This window comes from Branchiostoma belcheri, unplaced genomic scaffold (genome assembly GCF_001625305.1).
Source record: "Branchiostoma belcheri isolate BF01 breed outbred unplaced genomic scaffold, Haploidv18h27 scaffold15, whole genome shotgun sequence".
Classification (NCBI taxonomy): domain Eukaryota; kingdom Metazoa; phylum Chordata; class Leptocardii; order Amphioxiformes; family Branchiostomatidae; genus Branchiostoma; species Branchiostoma belcheri.
The window spans coordinates 716,822-737,769 of NW_017802935.1; the positions used below are offsets into that span (position 1 = coordinate 716,822).

Sequence of the window (20,948 nt, forward strand, 5' to 3'; positions counted from 1 at the left end):
TCGGCGACGGGGGCGAAATATCTCCATAATCTGACACGTGTCAGAAATTATGGTTCATATCTTCGTATTCACGTGACGCTCCTTCCTCTCCGTTACTGCCCAGCCCTACAGTGTAGGATTATTGGCAGCCGTTACGCATTGTTAGCAACAATTGTGACATTGTACATGAAAAACAAAGGCCAAAACAAGGATAACTGAGAAGGGAACATAAAACAACTGATTTTATGTGTGCTCAAGACGGGACAAGTGCGTTAGTAATATTTACATATATACAAGACATGATGGGGCTGTGCTGTGCATTTCTTGATCTGTAAATTTGACTCGCTCTTACGCTTTCTGAAATTTGGTCGGCTTTTTTTTTGGTATCGTTTCCTTATCATGTTGAAACCTGCCGGCCTTCACCTAATGTATCTGTATCTGTATCTGTATCTGTATCTGTATAGCCGGTATAACCGCCTTTCGGCGTAACACACCAGCTTCTGTATCTGTATAGCCGGTATAACCGCCTTTCGGCGTAACACACCAGCTTCTGTATCTGTATAGCCGGTATAACCGCCTTTCGGCGTAACACACCAGCTTCGCAGGCACGCGGCGCGGCGGCAGCTGGCTATATTACACCGATCGACTTGTTACACCTAACCCTTGAACTTCTAGCTCTAGACATTGTTTAAAGCTATCTATTGACAGTGCCCCTACTGTACTTGGTGACAGTGAGTTCCACTCTGCGATAGTTCTAGGAAAGAATGTACATGTACCTTAATCAATTTATAGTTTTGGGAAGTCGTGTTTCTCTCAACTAGAAAGCGACCAATAGTTGACAGATCGGTCCACACGTGTAATACAGAGAGAATGAATCTTTTTCGCTTTCTGTGTGTTCTGTTGTCTTTTGAATCATACTTTTAAGTATGATTTAAAAAACACATAACTCCATCGTTTTGTAATGATGGCTTTTAATCATACTTGAACATCGTTTTTTTTTTAATTATGGATTCAAGGGTCACACAAATCCAATAAATTAATTTTGGTCGCTGAACGTTGTTGACTAGTAGAACGAGGGCATTAGATTGCCTCTACAAGGCTTCGGGAGGCGGCTGGAAAGAGTAGAAATTGGCCAAATAAAGAGATGACATGCCAGTGGAGTTTGTCTGGTAGAGAGTTTATTCTGCCGCAAGCGGACCAACTCCCCTGCTATGCTATCTCTCTATTTGGCAATTTTCTACTCTTTCCAGCCGCCTCCCGAAGCCTGGTAGAGTCTTGGCATTGGACTCAAAGTCGTCTGATGAAATTGACTCTGTCTCAAACACAGCCTAGGTGACTGCTGATTCTTGTGAACTCATCATCAGCTAGAATCTGGAGTTGTGTGCATTTCGTGTAATTTTGTATGTAATGTTTGTCATATGTGTAGCTTCAGCTGAACTTGATTTGATTTATTGAAATTGCAACAGTGCAATACACTTGGGACAAAGGCAGCTGTTGCTGGTGTTGTGTCCCGCACATTTAAACGAATACTGGACAGACAATACTCATTTTCACTTGAGTCTAGTGGGGAAAATCGTGTAAAGTGCCTTTCCCAAGGGCACAAGACCAATGGCATGTACATGTCAGGACTCGAACCCGGGACCTCTTGATTCCGAGTCGCGAACGCTGCCGTTGCGCCACACGACCCACAGTGCTTCCTAGTGCTCCACGTGTATTGCCGTCGCAGGTTGAATGAAGAATAGTCCTGTAAAGACGGTTTGCGAACAATATACAAGCTTCTACCCTCTACCGACACTGGCTGCCCCAAACCAGGGGTGGTGTCAGTGGGAGGATGACAAGACAACATGCAAAACTTGACCAATCGCCAGCGCGCACAGAGCGGTACAACAAAAAATTAAAGTACATTACCGTACCTTGTTCACATTTTAAATCATGAATAGTCTGTGAAATGTGTGATTTTAATAATATGACTTAATGACTGTTTTTAAAACACGAAATGATGATCAGGATTTTACTTCACTTTCTGACGCTTTTAATCACACAATTCAGCCTTGTGGCTGCCAAGTGATGGCGCTGTATTGTGATTTGTGTTTGAAATAAACCAATGATAATAAAGAACGAGAGAACCTGACGTTGTGCCCCCCGCGGAATCGCCACAGACACACAAAGAAAGCCGCCATGACACATTACTTTTAGTATGAAATCTAACCATCCCCATAAAAGTGTATGCGGCACAAATGGAAACCGATAAGCGTTGTTGCTATATTTGGTCAAATGCATTAACCCCAGGGTAAGACAATTTGTACGGCTGTGGAAAGTTTGGAGTGAAGGGTGAAAAGGTGTGATGGCCAAGTGCAAGATGTTTTCTATGGAAGATAGAATAGTTTATATATAGCCGGAAATCATGCAACTCAATTATCTTATGTATCTTAGAATAGCTGATAATGAGGAGAATATGTCAAAGTACGTATTACACAAAGAAATTGCTACTAAAACAGCTATTAGATATCCTTTTTCATACCTAGGAAACATTTTATACAAGAATAGGTTTTGAAATATCATATATCGTACACAAGAAAAGTGTTATACTAGCAACTGGATAGATTTGGAGATATTCTATCAAGAAAAATATATTACTCGAGCAGCTGGATAGATTGTCAAAGTTTTCATCGGTGACTTACGGAATCTGTTTGACCGGGTCACTGGCGATAAATAGAGGATGCTTGAAACGTCTGGCAATTTAAAAAAAAAAAAAAAACTAACAATTTTCTTATGTATTTTACTACCTGGATGCCTAACCTTCATCTAACACATAGTTCCATATAGTTTTACTAATCAGATTTGTTGTTCCCCCTGCAGTAGTGGACGCCTACAGCGAGTGCGGTGGGAGTAAGGCTGTGAAGGTGGTGTCCCAGGAAGGCTACATCTACAGCCCCGGCTATCCCTTCGGCACCAACTACCCTCCTCACATCAACTGTACCTGGGTCATCCAAGCCAAGCCCGGACAGGCCATACAGGTCAGTAAACCTGTCGCGGTTAACATATGAACCTTATGGAGCAAGTTTAAACTGCAATTTCCAACACAACAAATTGGACTCACCCAAATTTTCGACTGTACAACTCCAGTCTTTGTCACGGAATGAGCAATCCACCGCTTCCGTGACGTCACACAGATAACACACGTGGCTCATAGGTTGCAAAAAGTCTGTGGCGCCCCCCGTCTCTGTTGAGGGATGGTTGTAATGCCCTGATGTAGATGGCCTCTTTAGTCCCCCATGCAAAGAAGTCCGGTTCTGAGTCCAGGCTAGGATTCTTACTTTGTCCAGTGAGAGTGAATTTCCAGGCGATTCTATGTGTATATGTTGTATGTTGTGAGACCTCCGAATGAAGTAGTCGAGCTAGGTCGTTTTTGTTCTTCAGGAATCTTTCAGTCTCTCCAATACAGGTTTCCTTACTTGCTTCATAATGATTTCTACCAACACAGATGAACCTTTAAGATAAAACTTATTATTATGTTTATTCAAACATTAATACTATATTACATGTACCACAGGTGAACTTCCTGGACTTCCAGCTGAGCTACTCCTACGGCTGCGACTTCGCCACGGACTACTTACGGATCGGCAACTCCAACGCGTCTTACGACTTCACGTACTGCGATCAGAGGGACCCCGCGCCGTTCAAGAGCAGGGGAAACGTCGTCTGGGTCTTCTTCAAGACGGGGCAGTGGAGGCAGCGCGGATTCTGGTTACACTATAAAGGTGGGTACGCGTTAATGCTTTCATATTTTCCAGCTTTAGACCTTTAGATTCATTCACTCACTCACTCACTCACTCACTCACTCTCACTCACTCACTCACTCACTCACTCACACTCACTCCCTCACTCACTCATTCACTCACACTCACGCACTCACTCACTCACTCACTCACTCTCACTCACTCACTCACTCACTCACTCACTCACTCACACTCACTCACTCACTCACTCACTCACTCTCACTCACTGGCTCACTCACTCACTCACTCACTCACTCACTCACTCACTCACTCACTCACTCACTCACTCAATCCTCTTGCAGTGGTGCGTAGAGCTGACTAGCTTCAGTCAGGGCCCGCCACTTAGACCTTTGAATAGAACATGGAAATTCGTATTTCTTATGAAACTAGACAAACTTAACTTTGACTGCCCACCCCTGCTTACCTACTCCCAACCACCAGCCAACCATAGCCCAACCTCCCATGCACTCACGAACGTTTTGGACATTCGGCTGGCGCAGCCGAACAGTATCCGACCTCGCCTTCGTAGCCCAGAATTAGCCTCTACCAGGCTTGGTGAGGCGGCTGGAAAGAGTAGAAATCGGCCAAATAGAGAAATAAGCATGCCAAGGGAGTTTTCCATTGAGAGAACATTTCGCCGCACCCCAGGACAAACTCCCTTGCCATGCTTATCTCTCTATTTGGCCGATTTCTAATCTTTCCAGCCGCCTCCCCAAGCCTGGTAGAGACTAGCCCAGAATCTCTTGCTTGCAAGACTGATCAGCTGGCATGTGGCAGAACTTGAATGACCATCTACCGTGCGAAGTGCAAATGAAATTCCCACTACACCGTACCCCCAAAGGCAGGAAAGGAGAGTCTTTAAAAAAAGGGAGATCTGAGGCCAACGACTCTTTCAGACTAATGGAGACACTAGTCAGGCTAAGCTGGGGGGATTTGCTACATAAAAAGTCACTTTATGTCTAAGGGTCGGGTACTGCCGGTAATCCATATTCAATTTCCACTAAGAACCGACCTCTCCACTTTACTACTAGGCGGCAATCGCTCTGAAACCGTACAGCAACCAACATTGTCTGACCCTTGATTTCATGATTGCAATATGATACAAGCTGCTTTGTATGATTCTAAAGAAAATAAGGCAACATTTGCAAAGGAAATGCATAATGTTTACCTTTACGTGGTCTAGCCTGTAACAAACTACCACAGAATCTTTGTTTATTCGTTTCTATATGGTAAACATGTGCAATGTGCAATTCTACTACGACAATTTGACTCCGAGATTGTGTAGTTGTTATAATAACGTTTTTAAAATGATTGACGGATCCGTTGTACATCTTTGAACGCAATTCTGCTTTTTGCTGCAATGTTCGTGATTTTTAGCAATTGATTGAACATCCTATTGCTACATCATGTAACCCAACACCACAGGGTGTCTGCTGCATCCACAGTTACCATGGTGACAGACGTCAGCTGGTCCAGGTCGTTGACCTTATTGGTTCCCAACGGAAGAAGAAGAAAATCTATTTCAATTTTCGCCACACAAAACTCCTGTCGGGTCAGCAGTCTGTTGCGCGACCTCAAAACCTTAATTTCTTCTTCCGTCTGTCTTAAGAAGGCGATGGGTTCTTTATGGTGATTTAATTAAGGCTGGGTGTAGGGGAAATTACTCTCAACAATCACTACAATCTTCCAATCGGCGGGGAAAATTTGATTGAGTCGAAGTGTTGATTAAAGTAGCTGTAAGTGGAAGAACGGTGTTCTAGAAAATATGAATGTCTGGTAACAGTACATATTCCTTAGCGCTTGCAAATTTATAGCCTATATAGCATGCCAAAAACTGGGGGTTTTGGGGGTCTCATAGTCTTTGGGAGCTTTATGTGCTATTTTCTGATTGCATATAGACAACATAGCCGGCCTGGTTGAAATACTCCCGTTTTTTTTAGAACTGGGCTTATCAGAAAACAGCCAAAGACCACCAAACCCCCAAATAAGCCTGCTACGGAGGCTAGGAAATTTACAAACCATACAAGGTTATATTTACACATTAACACGAAATGATGTCATCATTTACTGATGTCTACCTGGTAAAAACCAATACTCTTGTCTGGCGCCCGGCCTGTTTTGATTGAAATTTGAAAGAAATCTAAAAGTTACACATATATTATACATACCTGGTTCCATGCTTAACATATCTCTTAGACTGAATCGAGGGCTAGGGAAGAATAAGAGACTAGCAGGTGTTCAATTATCTATTTTCTGTTTTATGATAAGGTTTTATTCGTAACCCAAGAAGATTTGCCAAACGGCATTTCGGTGTAACACTTTGTCACCTTCCTCGGGGCAATATTGTCTTGTTTTATATCACCCTTCAGCTAGGTGTCGCTGTTCGCTAAGTGTGAAGGTAATTCGGATCCGAATCGAGCCAGTCTATCACCATGGTAACTAGCACTGTAGCAGTGCTGGGTTACATTTTATGAATGGTTTATTTATTGTGCGAATATAAACTCGTCGCAGCCTTTAGCTGAATTGTGAGTTCATGTACATATACAAATTGCACAGGTTGACATAAACAATCAAGGTGACAATACATATTAAAAAGATGAAATACATAATTAAAAGTCGTAATGCATATACAAAAAGGTACAATTACATATTTAAAAGATATGAATTAATTATCAAAGATCAATTAATAATCCAAATGTCACAATTATCTAAACTAAATGCCATCGTTTAACAGGTTAACAATATATGGTAGAGGGCTATTTTGGTAGCGTTTAGTATTTTTAGCAGATCAGAGTTGAAGAGGCCCTCACCATATGTTTTTTTTAGTTTTTTTTAGTAAGACTAAACAGAGCAGTAGTTTGAGGTAGACCATGTGAAGGTTAACGGCATGCATTTGCTTTACAAATGTTACATTTCTAGTTCACCCCCAAGTAGAGCTGTGTACCGGTACGCAGTACCCATACTGTACCGGAAAAATTGATTAGGTACAGGTCCAAAATACCCAATCCCTCAGTACCGGTACTGTACCTAAACAATTTCACACCAATTTTATGCCTATTTGTGACCTCAAATGTGTAAATAGCTGGTTAACAATGGGTCACTGTGTAAGGACAGTGTGTTCATGAAAACAAAACATCTTTACTTTTACCTATATTTTATCTGAACATTCTCCATAAACAAAAATTAAACCTATATCAATGTTTTTTTTGTTATTACAGGAGTTCAGAAGAGCATATACATTGCTCGAATTTTTCAGGTACAGGTTCAGGTCCGGACCTGTACCTAACCCTGTGTACCTGTACCTGTACCTGTACCTAAAATTTGTTTAGGTACACAGCTCTACCCCCAAGTTATATCATATTCACAGCTGTGGGCGGTGCGACGGCGTCCGACCAGCCCATGCCGGACAACTGGGCAAAGAACAGCGTCTACTACACTTCGGAAGGAGGTTTGGGAATATCACAGTTATTCTGTATCTGCATCTGTATAGCCGGTATAACCGCCTTTCGGCGTAACACACCAGCTTCGCAGGCACGCGGCGCGGCGGCAGCTGGCTATATTACACCGATCGACTTGTTACACCTAACCCTTGAACTTCTAGCTCTAGACATTGTTTAAAGCTATCTATTGATTCTACAGTTATTGAATCTTTATTTGCATGTTCATGTCCAGGGGTTAAATGCATACATCGGAGCATGATGTTCATACTGAGTAACATAGCATTTACACATTTGTTCTCTTTTAAATTCCAATGTAATGTAAATGTATATGTAATTGTACGTAATGTATTGTTATGTCTTACATGTATGTACCCTAGAGCTCTCCTGGAACAATAGCTGCCACCCTCGGGTAGGCAGCTAAAGGAGAGTTTTTCCTCAATAAACCTCAATAGGATGGATAAAGAATAACATAAAAGTCTTAGGAACTTCTAGAGAAAACATTCTATCTAATTTAGGTCTTGAAGATTTCGTTTCTCTTTTTAAATCAACTGAAAATGAATTCACATAGTTTTCTATCGTGTGGTCATTACTGGCAGACATGAAATAGCTGGACATCTGTCCAGCTTGTCAAGAGCCTCTGTCTTAGGACGTTGGCTCAGTGTACATATAAGAATATAAAAAGGAGAAGTACGAAAGCACACCGTCATAGACACTGGGGGCACTGCACGATCTAATCAAGTATATGCTATTTGTCATTAAGAAGGCAGGTAACGTTGCACAGAAATTAAAGTTGTTGATGAAAAAACAACGTCACAAAACTATCACAAGCGATTTCGGAACTTAACGCAGTTTAAAATCAATTTCAGAGTACATCATGATTATGACGAGTATCGTAACCTCTTCAACTCCGCTGAAAAGCCACATGGGAAATACATGTACGGTGTTCATCTGTTTCACATTGTGTTCGCGGAACTGTGTAATTATCACGGAGTTGATTAGAAACAAATTGCTCCTCGGCTGTAAGTCTTAGAAATTTCATTTGAGCGCCTGAAGATGAGAAAAGGGACAAGCTAAAGGTGTCAAAATTTCCTGAACTGCTGTGAAATAGTCTCTTTTTACCGGAGTTTTGGCCGTTTGTCGATGGGAAAAATATAACATTCCACACCTACGTTATCCTTGTATACCCTACATGTATATAACACACGTAGCCTTGTTAATGCATTTGAATGAGCATTGTAACTGTCTTTGTTGCATATTGTATATTGTCCACTTACAAGGGCTCTCACCTCACCTCACCTCAGCTAGCCCTTTAAAATAGCCACTGTCTATTGTGCAGTCCGACTTGTTGCATATATATCATTTTATATAGCCTAATGAATCGAATCAAACAGTGGCAACTCATGTTTTAACATCGCCTCTTTTGTCACCCTTCCAGGTCCCAAGACATTTCAACCGCAAGAAAACTGTCTCAGCAACACAAGTAAGCCGCGTCTCCTATATGCTTTTATCCGTCTCGTAAACGGTCATTGTCATTTGAAACGGTCAAAGCCATATCGCTTAATAATGCCATATCCGAGCGTATTATAACTTTTGAGGGGTAGGTAAATACATTGAAAACGTATAAAAAGCAATATTTCAATTGCAAATGCACCACAGTTAGTACAGTATGATGAAAAATAGTAGCAGTTATACATAAAGATATGAGTGAAAAATACACAGGCTAGGATTCGAACCCGGCTCAAAAAGCTTTCCCCAATTCTTATAAAAATCACGGTGTTGACAAAGCGTTCTAATGCACGTAAAGTTTGACTTTCTTCATCTGTCAAATGGCAACGACCGTATGCGAGACGGAATTTAGCGTCTCCTATATTATAACATACACATAGCGCACATGGTGCATGGTGCCGCTAGACTGGGCGGGTCTCCACAGGCTGCAATATCCCTGCAACATGTGGCTCATATCCACGTTCGCGAGTTTCAAAGCTTCTACGGTCATTTTAAAACGTCATTCAACCATTTTAATATTAACGTCGCAAGATCTTCCTCGAAGTTTCATTTTCGCTTTTGGTTTTTGATGTTCTCGTTGAACCTCTGTTGCCTAATATGTTTTTACACAATTTTGAATTCTATTCGTTGTTCCATAGCATTGCCGCTTCCCGATTTGAGGGCATGCAGATACCACAATTATATATTATGTCTGGCCATTAAAGGTTTAGTAGAAAGCATTTATATGACATGAATAACCCACATGTTGAGTTTGACATATCACTTATATCTAAGACCTAAACATTCTTTGCTATATTTACGTATTTTTACACAGTAAGGCAGTATGTACGTATCCGTGAATAGCTTCATCAGGTTAGTAAGTCACTAAATAAAAAGACTCTTTTATTACATTACTGTCTAATGTGAACCAGTCAGAATTGCCCTGAGGAAAGTGACAGACGGTCGCCAAAACGTCGGCTGAATAAAAGACTTGGTTGTGGAGAAAAGGGTCTCTTTATACTGCAATTAAATCACCTATTCACTGCACGAAAAGTTCGATTTACCAAAGGTTGTAAATTCAGGTAATGTTTACTATGTACACAGTATCTGGCTTTACAATGGTAGTAAATAGAGGTCAATCGCAGTAATTTCCTTTACAACCCTTGTCAAGTCCGGTATTTCCGTACTTTTTATTTACTGCCATTGTAAAGTTCAGAAATGTTTATTTAAAAAAAGTAAACATTACCCAACCATACTGGTGTTGGTAAATCTAAGTATTGGTGCAGTGTTTATTCTGCAATTGAATTTATCTATTTGTTTGTCCCACAACTAGGAGGATCTTTACTACTGGTTACCTTGACGATTCTGACAACATGGAGTATGCCGGAAGGGTGACCACAGCCTCACGCTAAAGCAGCAGTCGAGAACGTAGGAAACCCGCCGGTATCAGAATCAGCTACAAGTATGATTTTAGTCCGAAGAAAAAAAGGGTGTGCTTCCAATTTTAGTCACGAAATAATGAATAAATTCCGGTAGTTTAACTTTGTAAAACTAAAATGCATCGGGATCAAAAAGAAGCGTTAAACAACGTTTCGGAGTATTTAAAACTCGGATGGTAGATCGAAAATGTCATGGCCTTGCCAGTGGCCGACCCAAAACAAAGGCTACAGCAGGGTTTTTGCTAATACCCCCATTTCACTTAGACGGTGCTCTCATGGCGCTCTCTCTGTGACCTCAAATTGGCCAGGGCGCGGAGAGAGCGCCAAGGTCGCCATGAGAGCGCCATGAGCGCCGTCACCTGGGCGATGGTATGGAACCGGGTCATACGTACCATCGCCGTGAGAGAGCAAAAGACGGGAGAGCGTGAGAGTTCTGTCCGCTAATCTCCAAGCAGATCTTTTTGTGGGGGTAAGACAGTATCAAATTGGCCAGTCTGTAACCATTTCCCCTTGGGTGGGGACACACTGGCCAATTTGATACTGTCTTACCCCCACCAAAAGATCTGCTTGGAGATTACTCTCCGCGTTCTGGCCAATTTCAGGTCGCAGAGAGAGCGCCGCGAGAGCGTCACTAAGTGGAATGGGGGCCTAAGGTTGGTCTGGAAACACATTTCTAGCCCTTATACGTGTATTCGGCATTCTTGTTAAGATGTATGGAAGAAACTATTGTATTGTTTTAGCAGATCAGTGATTTTCGTATCTGTTTACAGCCCATTTAAGCATATTCATACCTGTTACATAATTATTATATATATATAAGTTTCCCAAGTTGTCAGGAACACAAGTGATGTTTGTAAATAAATATATATGTATATTTCTGCTGACCATATATGACGACGTAAAATATAATATCTTGATACAAGATAATTATTAACATTGACAATATGTAGGTGCTAATTATAACGACGATATTCGTTCATGTAAAGATTTAATGAATATCTAAGAATGGCGTATCAGGATAAAATTAAGTTTGAAACAACATCAGGTCTCACACTATCATGAAAGTTCATCTGTGTTGGTAGTTACATGTTTGAGGTTAAAACTTTTGATCCAACACAAAGGAATCTCTCACCTAGAGCTTTAAACCAGTCACTCTGGTCTTCCTCAGTAGACTGACCCAGTGAAGCTTGCCACGTGGCTTCTTTGAATTGTGACGTCAAGACTGGGTCAAAGGTATCTGGTAGACGATGTCGGCCCCCGTCGCGGTTCAAAGAAGGGTGAAGGGTCTACTGAGGAATACCAGAGTGACTGGTCGAAAGCTCTAGGTGAGAAAAAGTTTTGTGCTGGATAAAAAGTTTTAACTTTAAACATGATAAAATCAAGTTGAAAACAACATCAGGTATCAAAATTCCTAAGATTTATTACCAAATACCTCTGTCAACGTTAAGCCAGTACAATGATTGTCAGTACGAGTATTTGTTAACCAGAATTGCAAAACAGAGTATGTCTGTATTCTTTACTCGGTTTTTTTTTTAATCTTGTCTTACACCAGCCATAAGCCGCCATTTAGTTTAAAAGTTACCAAAGTGACATCGTAGATAATACACTGTACGAAAACTTAGATTTACCAGTACCAGTACCAGTAGAATTGGGTAATGTTTACTTTGTTTTTTTAATAAACACTTCTGAACTTGACAATGACAGTAAATAAAAGTCAAGTACGGTGATACAAGGGTTGTAAAGGAAATTACTGCAATTGACCTTTATTTACTACCATTGTAAAGCCAGATACTGTGTATATAGCTATAGTAAACATTACCTTTGGTAAATCCACCTTTTCGTGCAGTGTAATGTCATGGCCATATTTAGGTTCGTATTTCATACTTAATGTATGTCTAATAAGTCGTTATCCTCAGCACGCTAAATATTTAACAAGTGTGACTACAGACGTATATTTGATACAGTTGCACGTACAGAAAGTGGCGTACTGAAAGTATGGGGGGGGGTTAAAGATTACATTGGGTTAATATTGTAAATGTAAGTAAGACGATTTGTATATTATATATGTTGAGCTTCAGTGGAAAAGAAATTGCAGGAACGAACTGGCTGTATAAGAGTATAGCGGAAACCTCAACGTATGTCATTGGAAATACGGAATGCAGTTGTAAACCTATTCGCTGGGAGGCGCTACAGTACTGCTCATCGTGTACATCATCAGCTTTACATGCAGACCTCTCCTAACTCATCTGAATATATCTGACAACATTCACGGAAATATACAATGCTTCAGATTCATATATAGATATGCCTGTTATTCATGATGTAGAATGTTGTGGCCTAAATTAAAAAAAGAGCCATACTTTTTCTGTTAGTATAATTATAAAAGTAATTAAGTTTTACGTTCGCTGAAGAAATACATATTGTTTTTGCTCTGTTTGTCTTTCCTCTTCCGTTTCAAACACATAAGGTCAATAACCTGGACCAGACGTCTGTCACCATGGTAACCGGTGCTGTTGCAGTGTATGGGTGTTTGTGTGTGCAAGTACGAATACACAGAGCAGTAGATTGCTAGACCATTATGCATTTGCAAATATTACCTTACGAGCAATAATTTTGTATTGCATTGCAACATTAAACATTTGTTGAGAACTGTGTTGGCTTTACGTTGGATTAGCAATGGTCCTGAAGATATTGATTGCTAGATAACATATGTACATGTTATCATGAAAGTTCATCTGTGTTGCTAGTTACATGTTTAAAGTTTGGTCCAACACAAAAAAAATTCTCTCACCTAGAGCTTTCGACCAGTCACTCTGGTCTTCCTCAGTACACTGAACAAGACTATTTCTTGAGAGGGGTGAAGGAAGCCATATACACCAGGGCTCATCACCCTTCATTGAACCGCGACGGGGGCCGACATCGTCTACCCAGATACCTTTGACCCAATATTGACGTCACACTTCAAAGGAGCCACGTGACAAGCTTCACTGGGTCAGTCTAGGAAGGCCAGAGTGACTGGTCGAAAGCTCTAGGTGAGAGAATTTTTTGTGTTGGACCAACAGTTCTACCTTTAAACATATGTACCTGTTCCCTACTACTGTATGACCATGACGTCCTGATTGAGTTCTCCTAGTAGAGATGCGGACATGTTTTTCAACATCGCGTCGTCAGTTATAAACCTGTACCCGAGAAGCCGCATGGCCTCGGCGCAGTAGCCCTGTATGGTCTTAACCTGGAAGAAAAAAGGAATGGTTATACAGGTGCAATAGCTCAATTGGTAGAGTACTCGCTTTGTAACCGGGAGATAGTGAGTTCAAAACCCGACCCGGAGAAGAACCTCGGTATCTACCAGAGTCTTTTTTCTCTGACGTTAACCCTCGTCCTGCTGGACTTTTTTTACACAATATTTTCAAGTAATTTGAAGTCGTAATCAGGTCACAGACCCCTGGCTTTTTTTTTCCTGCGGTGGCGTAGTTACTTCCGCATTCGTTGCGTTTCGCTGCGGTGTGATGCGTTGCACGAGAAACACCCCCCAAATTGTTCATATACAGGGCACTAGATGGTACTGTATGTGCAACCCATATATGTATAATTATATATATGGGTCCCGCAGGACAAGGGAAGAAGAAGAAAAAGAAGGTCCTGACCTGAGCGAAGCTGAGTCTTGTCCTCCAGTGGTTGGCGGCTTCTTTGGCGTTTCTCTTCCTCGAAAACGGCCCAGCGTCGACGTCCTCTACGTTGGTGTTGAGTTGTATCCAGCGCAGAACGTCCCGGTGAATCGGCACGCCTGTAAAGTTGTACAGTCTCTTCGCCATCTCTGCGATGTCTCGTATGATGTCCTCGTATCTCACCAAAGCGTATCTGTCTCTCAGAAAGCTGCTTGTCCCTGATTTGGGCTGCATGTTCCGTAACGCCTCGCGACAGAGACCGTAGATACCGTAGTTTTTATTTTTTACGTTCAAATCTGCATATGACTTCCCCTGGTCGAACACGCCCATTCGAGAAGCTATGGTGGCTCTCGGGTCCCGAACTAAATGGATAATTTTTAGCTCCACTTCGTTTCCAATGTTTTCCAAAGTAGATCTGATCAGGTCAATGTCTTTGACGCGGATAGTTTTTATGACGGTGAAATTCTTCGCATGGCAGCTCCTTCCCAAAACGCTAGCCAAGACCGACCGTGGTATCGGGCACGGTTCCGTAATGTTACCCGGTTTGCTGAATTTCTTACAAACGTCGAGCAACGCTTGGCTCTTCGTAAACACGTAAAAATTCTCGTCGTTCAGGTAAAACCAGAGGAATTTCTCCAGTCCATCGAAGCGGCACGTCATGAGTGCAGTGAGCATGTCCCGCCGCCAGACGTCGCTGTTGTACGTGCCGTTGGACAGGAAGCTGACCGCCCACAGAGGCTCGAACACGTAGAAAGCTCCCGGATGTTGGTTGAAGATCTCGGCCGCGAAGGAAGAACCGCTTCTCATCTGGGACATGATGAGGACCACAGGTCTTCGGAACTTCTATGGATGAATGAAAGAACGAACAAATGAATGAATGGATGGATGGATGAATGGATGAATGGATGAATGGATGAATGGATGAATGGATGAATGGATGAATGAATGAATGGATGAATGGATAAATGAATGAATGGATGAATGATCTTTCTTGTACGTTTACTCCCCTAAAACAGGCCGTGAATGAATGAATGAATGAATGAATGAATGAATGAATGAATGAATGAATGAATGAATGAATGAATGAATGAATGAATGAATGAATGAATGATACTGTTTATTCACATTGATTGGCAGCCATATGCATTGTTGGCTGAATGAATGAATGAATGAATAAATGAATGAATGAATGAATGAATGAATGAGAAATTCGAATTCAATTGTACCTCTTATTTAGAGTTAAGCCTTTTGGTCCAACACAAAAAAGTTATGTCATCTACAGCTTTTGGAGTAGTCAATCTGGTCTGACCCAGTGGGGCTTGTCACGTGGCTTCTTCCAGATACCTTTGACCCAGTAATGACGTCACACTTTAAAGAAGCCACGTGACAAGCTTCACTGGGTCAGTCCACTGAGGAAGACCAGAGTGACTGGCCGAAAGCTCTAGGTGAGAGAACTTTTTTTTGTGTGTTGGACCAAAAGTTTGAACTCTAAATATATAACTACCAACACAGATGAACTTTCATGATAGTCAATTGTACCTCGTATCTCCTTAGCGTGGTCCCAGGCGCAGTCCTAGGCGTGGTCCTTCGCCGTGTACGCGGGTGAACATCTCTAACCATGGTTTGCTCCCTGCTGTCGTTCGTATGATGGACGAGAGCGTTGAACACGTTGAACGAGACCGTCGCTGCCGCGATGAGAGATACTAGCACGAAAACGCCCCTGCGACGCCGTAGTAACACCATTTCTCACCGGTCTGTTTTTCTCGGGTTGGTCTGAGGTTGGTCATGACATGGTGGGATCTGCAGTAGTGTCAGGGTGGTTAGGTACGCTGAAATGGTAAAAAGGAGAGTGAGGGTGACTATATGGCAAGAACAAAATGACATTGTCTTCCCTACAGAAAGTATCCCAACGACACTTAAGTAGCAGATAAGCAACTGGATAGATTTTGAAACGTCAGCCGATGTAGGTGGCGCTTTTGTGGCGAGAACACTATCCCAAAAGTTTGCCGCCCCTCCCCCCCCCCGTTGGACCATACTGTACTACACAACTTAACAAAATACATGAAGTCACATACAGACAATAAAATTAGGATCCCTCTACTTTGTGATACTTCCCCAACTGGAGTCACGTACCCATATCATTTAATATCTGGGTGGAGTGACAAAACCACAGATATGCTAAGATACCCCCCCCCCCCGTCGCCACTGCTAGATCCTATTCCTCGTCAGTCGAATTAACGCCATCTGGCGACAATCGACCAAATGGCATGGGAGAACCTTATCGCTCGTTAGACACCGGTTTATTGCATCATCAACAAAGTTCAACCTCAAACAAAGCTTGCTCCAAAACCAGTGTGGAATTTCTTTCATTAATTAGAAATTAGCATAGATTAGGCATGAGTTGTTTTATCTAGATCAATGTTTATATACATGTAGTTGGCTTAGGATCAGGTACGGTTCTGGATACCAGCAGTCTCCACATATCTATCCCCCCCCCCAAAAAAATAGATTTGCCCCCGACACGGTTCTGGATACACGTAGACCGCCAAGACCACGGTTCTGGATACTTGTGTATCCAAATAAAATATGATATGGAATAAGAAAATGTACATGTATCGATATCGTCGGGTTAGGGTTGGAGTCAGGTACAGTTCTGGATATACTAAAGTAGTCTCCGCGTATTCTGGATACGCGTATACTATCCGGAGCACGGTTCTGGATGCAGCATGTCTAAAATACGATATGGAATGAGAAAAGGTACCTGCATTGCCGAATCACGTTGCTGTACCTTGTCTACACGTGTCGTCGGGTTAGGGTTGAAATCATAGATCAGGCACGGTTCTGGATACGCGTATACCATCCAGAGCACGGTCCTGGATACAGCATGTCTAAAATACGATACGGAATCAGAAAAAGAGAATCTGCATTGCCGAATCACATTTTACCACGTCTGAATGTCTGGTCGGGCAATTATTCCCCATGCACGGCCGGGCGCCCACAAGTCTGGACCTCATAAACGCAGCTGGCTATAACAATGACTCTTCTTACTTTATCATTCATTCGCCTGCTCCTTTAGCTCGGCTTTTAAGCAACTCAAAGGAGTCTTTATCAGGTCTAAGATAAACTTGAGTTCACATTATGGTGGACTGATTGTTATAAGAAGTTACTAATTCCTTGTTTGTTGTCAATAAAATTAGTAAAGAATTGTATGAAAGGGAAGACAATGTGCAGTAGGGGTAAGGAGCCTATAACTCTTATGCAAACCCCCCTCTTTCCAAATGCTACGTCTGAACGTTTCCAAAAGCATAGCCAGTTGCTTGAGTAACTTATGTTAGGCGTACCTTAACATGGATGTCTAACCTTCATCGACCTACGTTCTGGATAGTCCACTCGTATCCAGTGCCTGGGGCAAATCTACTTTGATCCGCGGAGACTATCCAGAACTGTGCCTGATCCTAACCTTAGCCCATATATATATATATATATATATATATATATATATATATATATATATATATATCATATTTATATCTAAAGACTAGGCTAAGGTTAGGATCAGGCACAGTTCTGGATAGTCTCCGCGGATCAAAGTAGATTTGCCCAGGCACGGTTCTGGATACGAGTGGACTATCCAGAACGTAGGTCGATGAAGGTAAAATTGAGTACAATTGGCCAAGGGAATCCGGCCGCGGCGTAGTAGTTTCTTTCCCTCTGAAGCGGCCAGTTAAACCTACTATAGGCGGCCAAACTCCCCTGGCAAATATTCTCCTATTTGTAGCCAGCGTAGTTAGTCTGGTAGAGCCTACATAGAACTTATCAAGCACAGTTCAGAACACGATAGACCCCACTTTGACCCCCTCTGCCAGAAAACCGTGAAATAAAGCAATGATGTCTAACGTATTGCCATCTCTTCGCGTCCGGTCATAAACATAGTGACTCAAACATGTTAACGATATTGCCTAATATTTTAGCCGCTACTAATCAGAGATGGAATCTCACCAGTTGGCCTGGGTCCGTCCCCTCTATATATATTTACCGCAATACACGTTAAGAAGGTGAAATCTGTCGAAATACATCTACTGGGAGCATTCTGACCAGATTTAGGTCACGCCTACCTTTCCATCGTAATCAGAATGAATTGTAATTGAATTTGAGTCAGATTTGATCCCTGCACACACACACACACACACACACACACACACACACACACACACACACACGACTTTGCCCCAGCCCACTTCTAATGTTGAGGTCACAATTCCCACACGGGGCCCGGCCGGGCAGTCTTATGGAACGACAAGTACGATGTAAAAGACAACAAGACACACAAAAGTTTTTTTAATAATACTTATGGGAACAATTTCTCTATACTCTTGATATGAATTGTTTATTTTTCGTTCATACCAACAGCCCGGCTGGGCCCCGATTTGGAAATGTGACCTTAGCATAACCAGAGTTGCCGGCTATCGTTCGTGAAACCAACTTCGTGAATGTGTGACAGGGGCTGTAGACAAGATTGACACGTCGCGCGCTCTCTAACATTGTTGCAAAACGCTGTGTCCTCGGGAAAGGCTGATTGCACAACCGGGTGTAAATTCAAACACAAAGCAGATAAATTTCAGCATGACAGAAGCTGAACGGGACTGACTCGTCTTTTCAAGAAACCAAATGAGGCGTACCCTTGTATATCACTCCCGACCTTGTTTTGATCGCACGTTGTTTTACTCCTGCGTTGTTACTGTGTTTGCCGAGCTGAGTTTATGTGTATATGTCCGGGGAGGGCAGTTTGTGCTGATGATATTCACATGTGCTCCAGTAAAGACGTACGAGCGCGCGTAAAAACTGATTGAAACGTCTTGCTGAGGTTTGTTTAACTCAAATTTATCGCTTCACCTTAGCAAGTTCCCCGTAAAATGTCCGGTTCGAACGCTCCCCACACATTTCGGTTGATATGTTACGAGCACCGGGCCCTTAGTTGTGAGTTAGACATTGCAATTATTACGAGTTAAGACCCATATCCTTACACATTCATGGTATAAATGTAAGGATATACAGTCTGACAATTTTAATAACATTACAAATCACATATAACCAAAAGAATGGCGCCATAGGGTCAGTGACTGTGTCCGTACATTCAGGTTAACGTTGTTTAAATTATGGCAAAGTCTCTTAAAAGAGGACAGAGTTTTGACAGTCAGCTTGTGGTAGACTGTTACAGACATTCGGGCCACGGTAGCCTGTGGTAGTCTCTACTAGACTAACTACGGTGGCTACCTATAGGGAGAATATTTTCCAGGAGAGGAGTTTGGCCGCCTTGGGGTTTGACTGGCCTTGCAGAGACCCTTTTTGCCACATTCTACGATGCCGAAGGCCTGGTGGATGCTACGCCTCTGAATACTCTGTATGTCTTACGCTATTTTTCTCGACCAGCTACTTATAAATTTGAATACATGTAGTTTACTCGCGGCCACACACACGCCCAAGCCTGCCCGGCACCCAAGGTCCGATAATCTGATAAACGTTGTCGTTGTCAGGCCTCAAGGACACACAAGCATGCCCAGTAACTTTGTGCTTATGTAAACATTATCCTGGTTTGTAACTACCCTGAGTGGCAGCCTTGTTTAAGCTGTCGTCCGCTCCCTAAGATCCGGCGGGGAGAGAAGGCACCGATGACAGGTGACAGGTGCACTCCTGTTTTAAACGACTGGGGGTTGTTGTTTTTTATGTCCCAACATTTCATGACTAGACATGGCGACAGCACACTCAAGTCATAGCAACTTATTTCATGCCGCCACCAACGCAGGGGACAATACACGGGAAAGTCGTATAAAGTGCCTTTCCCAAGGGTACAAGACCGGTGGCATGTCAGGGCTCGAACCCGGGACCTCATGGTTCCTAGCCGAGCACGCTGCCGCTGGAGGTTTTTGTCAGCGATCGGACCGACCACGTTGTCTGGTCCAGATGTGTACAGTATAGTATGCACCCGATCTTTGAAAGGCTTCCCAAATTTAACTCTACAAGATACAGCTGTTCCTTACCTGTTTATGCTCTTCATATTACTTCTGTGCTGGAATCTGTCGCCTCCTGGGGTTTTGAGTACTACCTCCAAAGTGAACCCCATTCAGCTAATCTCCAAGCAGATCTTCTGGTGGCATGGCTGTAAAGACAATATCAGATTGGCCAGACAGTATCTATCAATTAGCCAAGCAGATACCGTTTGCCAGGGAGTTACCAGTTGGCTGGCGTAAAACAAATATACCTTTTTTTTTTAAATAGAAAGTCGTCTAAAAACGTCTAAAACACGTTAGAGACAAGCCGAGGCCAAATCTCTACTCCGAGAGTAACCCCAGGGGTGAAAGGTTACTGACACGCGTTAGTTACAGACTTCGGTGGAAACGGGTTGAACCGGTTTTTGTTTCAAGCTAAGCGGACCCTCATAGTGGTCAGCGCGCAAACTGAATTCTACATTTGTTATAGGCCAAAGACCATCATATTTCGAGATCCCCCCTTTGAAATATGTTATACTATGATTAACATCTGTGGAATAAGCTGTCAAAAATTACCTATTTGAGTGTCTGACTTTTGAAAACTCACATTGGCAGGGTAGCTTGACCTCCAAGCTGTCTATTTAGTCCAAAATGCTAACTTTTCTGTCGGCAGAGAGTCATCGTAACTGTGAAATAAAACGGAATTACCTCTGACCCCCCTTCCTCATTGGGGTCGTGTGGCATAGAGGCAGAGTACTAGACTCGGAACCAAAAGGTCATGGGTTCGAGTCCTGATATGCCACCGATCTTGTGCCGTTGGGAAAGGCACTTTACACGACTTTCCCCACTTCGCTCAGGTGAAAATGAGTATTGTATTGTCCCCTGTGTTGGTGGCAACATTAATATAAGTTGAAAAAACTTGAGTGTGTTGTCACCACGTCTGGTGATTAGATGTTGGAATATAAAAAAAATCCTCACGGCCGCTCGTCCCTGACCCCATGCCTGTACCCGGCACCATCACACGGGCTGTTATTGTTCAGTACGGAATATAAAACTGCAGACTCTTTACTAGTGACGTGACACGCCGCACTGTCAGGTGGTTTGCTTTAATTTATCACTAGGTTGTATAAAATGATATAGCCCAACTAGCCGGAGGATATTATAAAGTATA

The 20,948-nt window shown here is 42.4% G+C and overlaps 2 protein-coding genes across 2 annotated transcripts in view; one reads left to right on the top strand and one right to left on the bottom strand.

Moving 5' to 3' along the window:
* The window catches only part of LOC109465165 (cubilin-like), a 31,080-nt gene extending 20,985 nt beyond the window's left edge, over nt 1-10,095 (top strand). Inside the window, exons 5-9 of the mRNA XM_019762313.1 lie at nt 2,839-2,996; nt 3,533-3,740; nt 7,126-7,206; nt 8,634-8,652; nt 10,017-10,095. Of these exons, the coding sequence (XP_019617872.1) occupies nt 2,839-2,996; nt 3,533-3,740; nt 7,126-7,206; nt 8,634-8,652; nt 10,017-10,095 (545 nt within the window). The remainder of the gene's footprint in view (nt 1-2,838; nt 2,997-3,532; nt 3,741-7,125; nt 7,207-8,633; nt 8,653-10,016) is intronic.
* A 3,033-nt stretch (nt 10,096-13,128) lies between these two features.
* LOC109465364 (carbohydrate sulfotransferase 3-like) lies at nt 13,129-15,616 on the bottom strand. Its single transcript, XM_019762578.1, has 3 exons — nt 15,330-15,616; nt 13,770-14,633; nt 13,129-13,354 (listed from the first exon to the last, which is right to left on the bottom strand). The coding sequence occupies exons 1-3, from the start codon at nt 15,531-15,533 to the stop codon at nt 13,217-13,219; spliced, it is 1,206 nt and encodes a 401-aa protein (XP_019618137.1). The 5' UTR covers nt 15,534-15,616; the 3' UTR covers nt 13,129-13,216.
* Between the last annotated feature and the right edge of the window lie 5,332 nt (nt 15,617-20,948).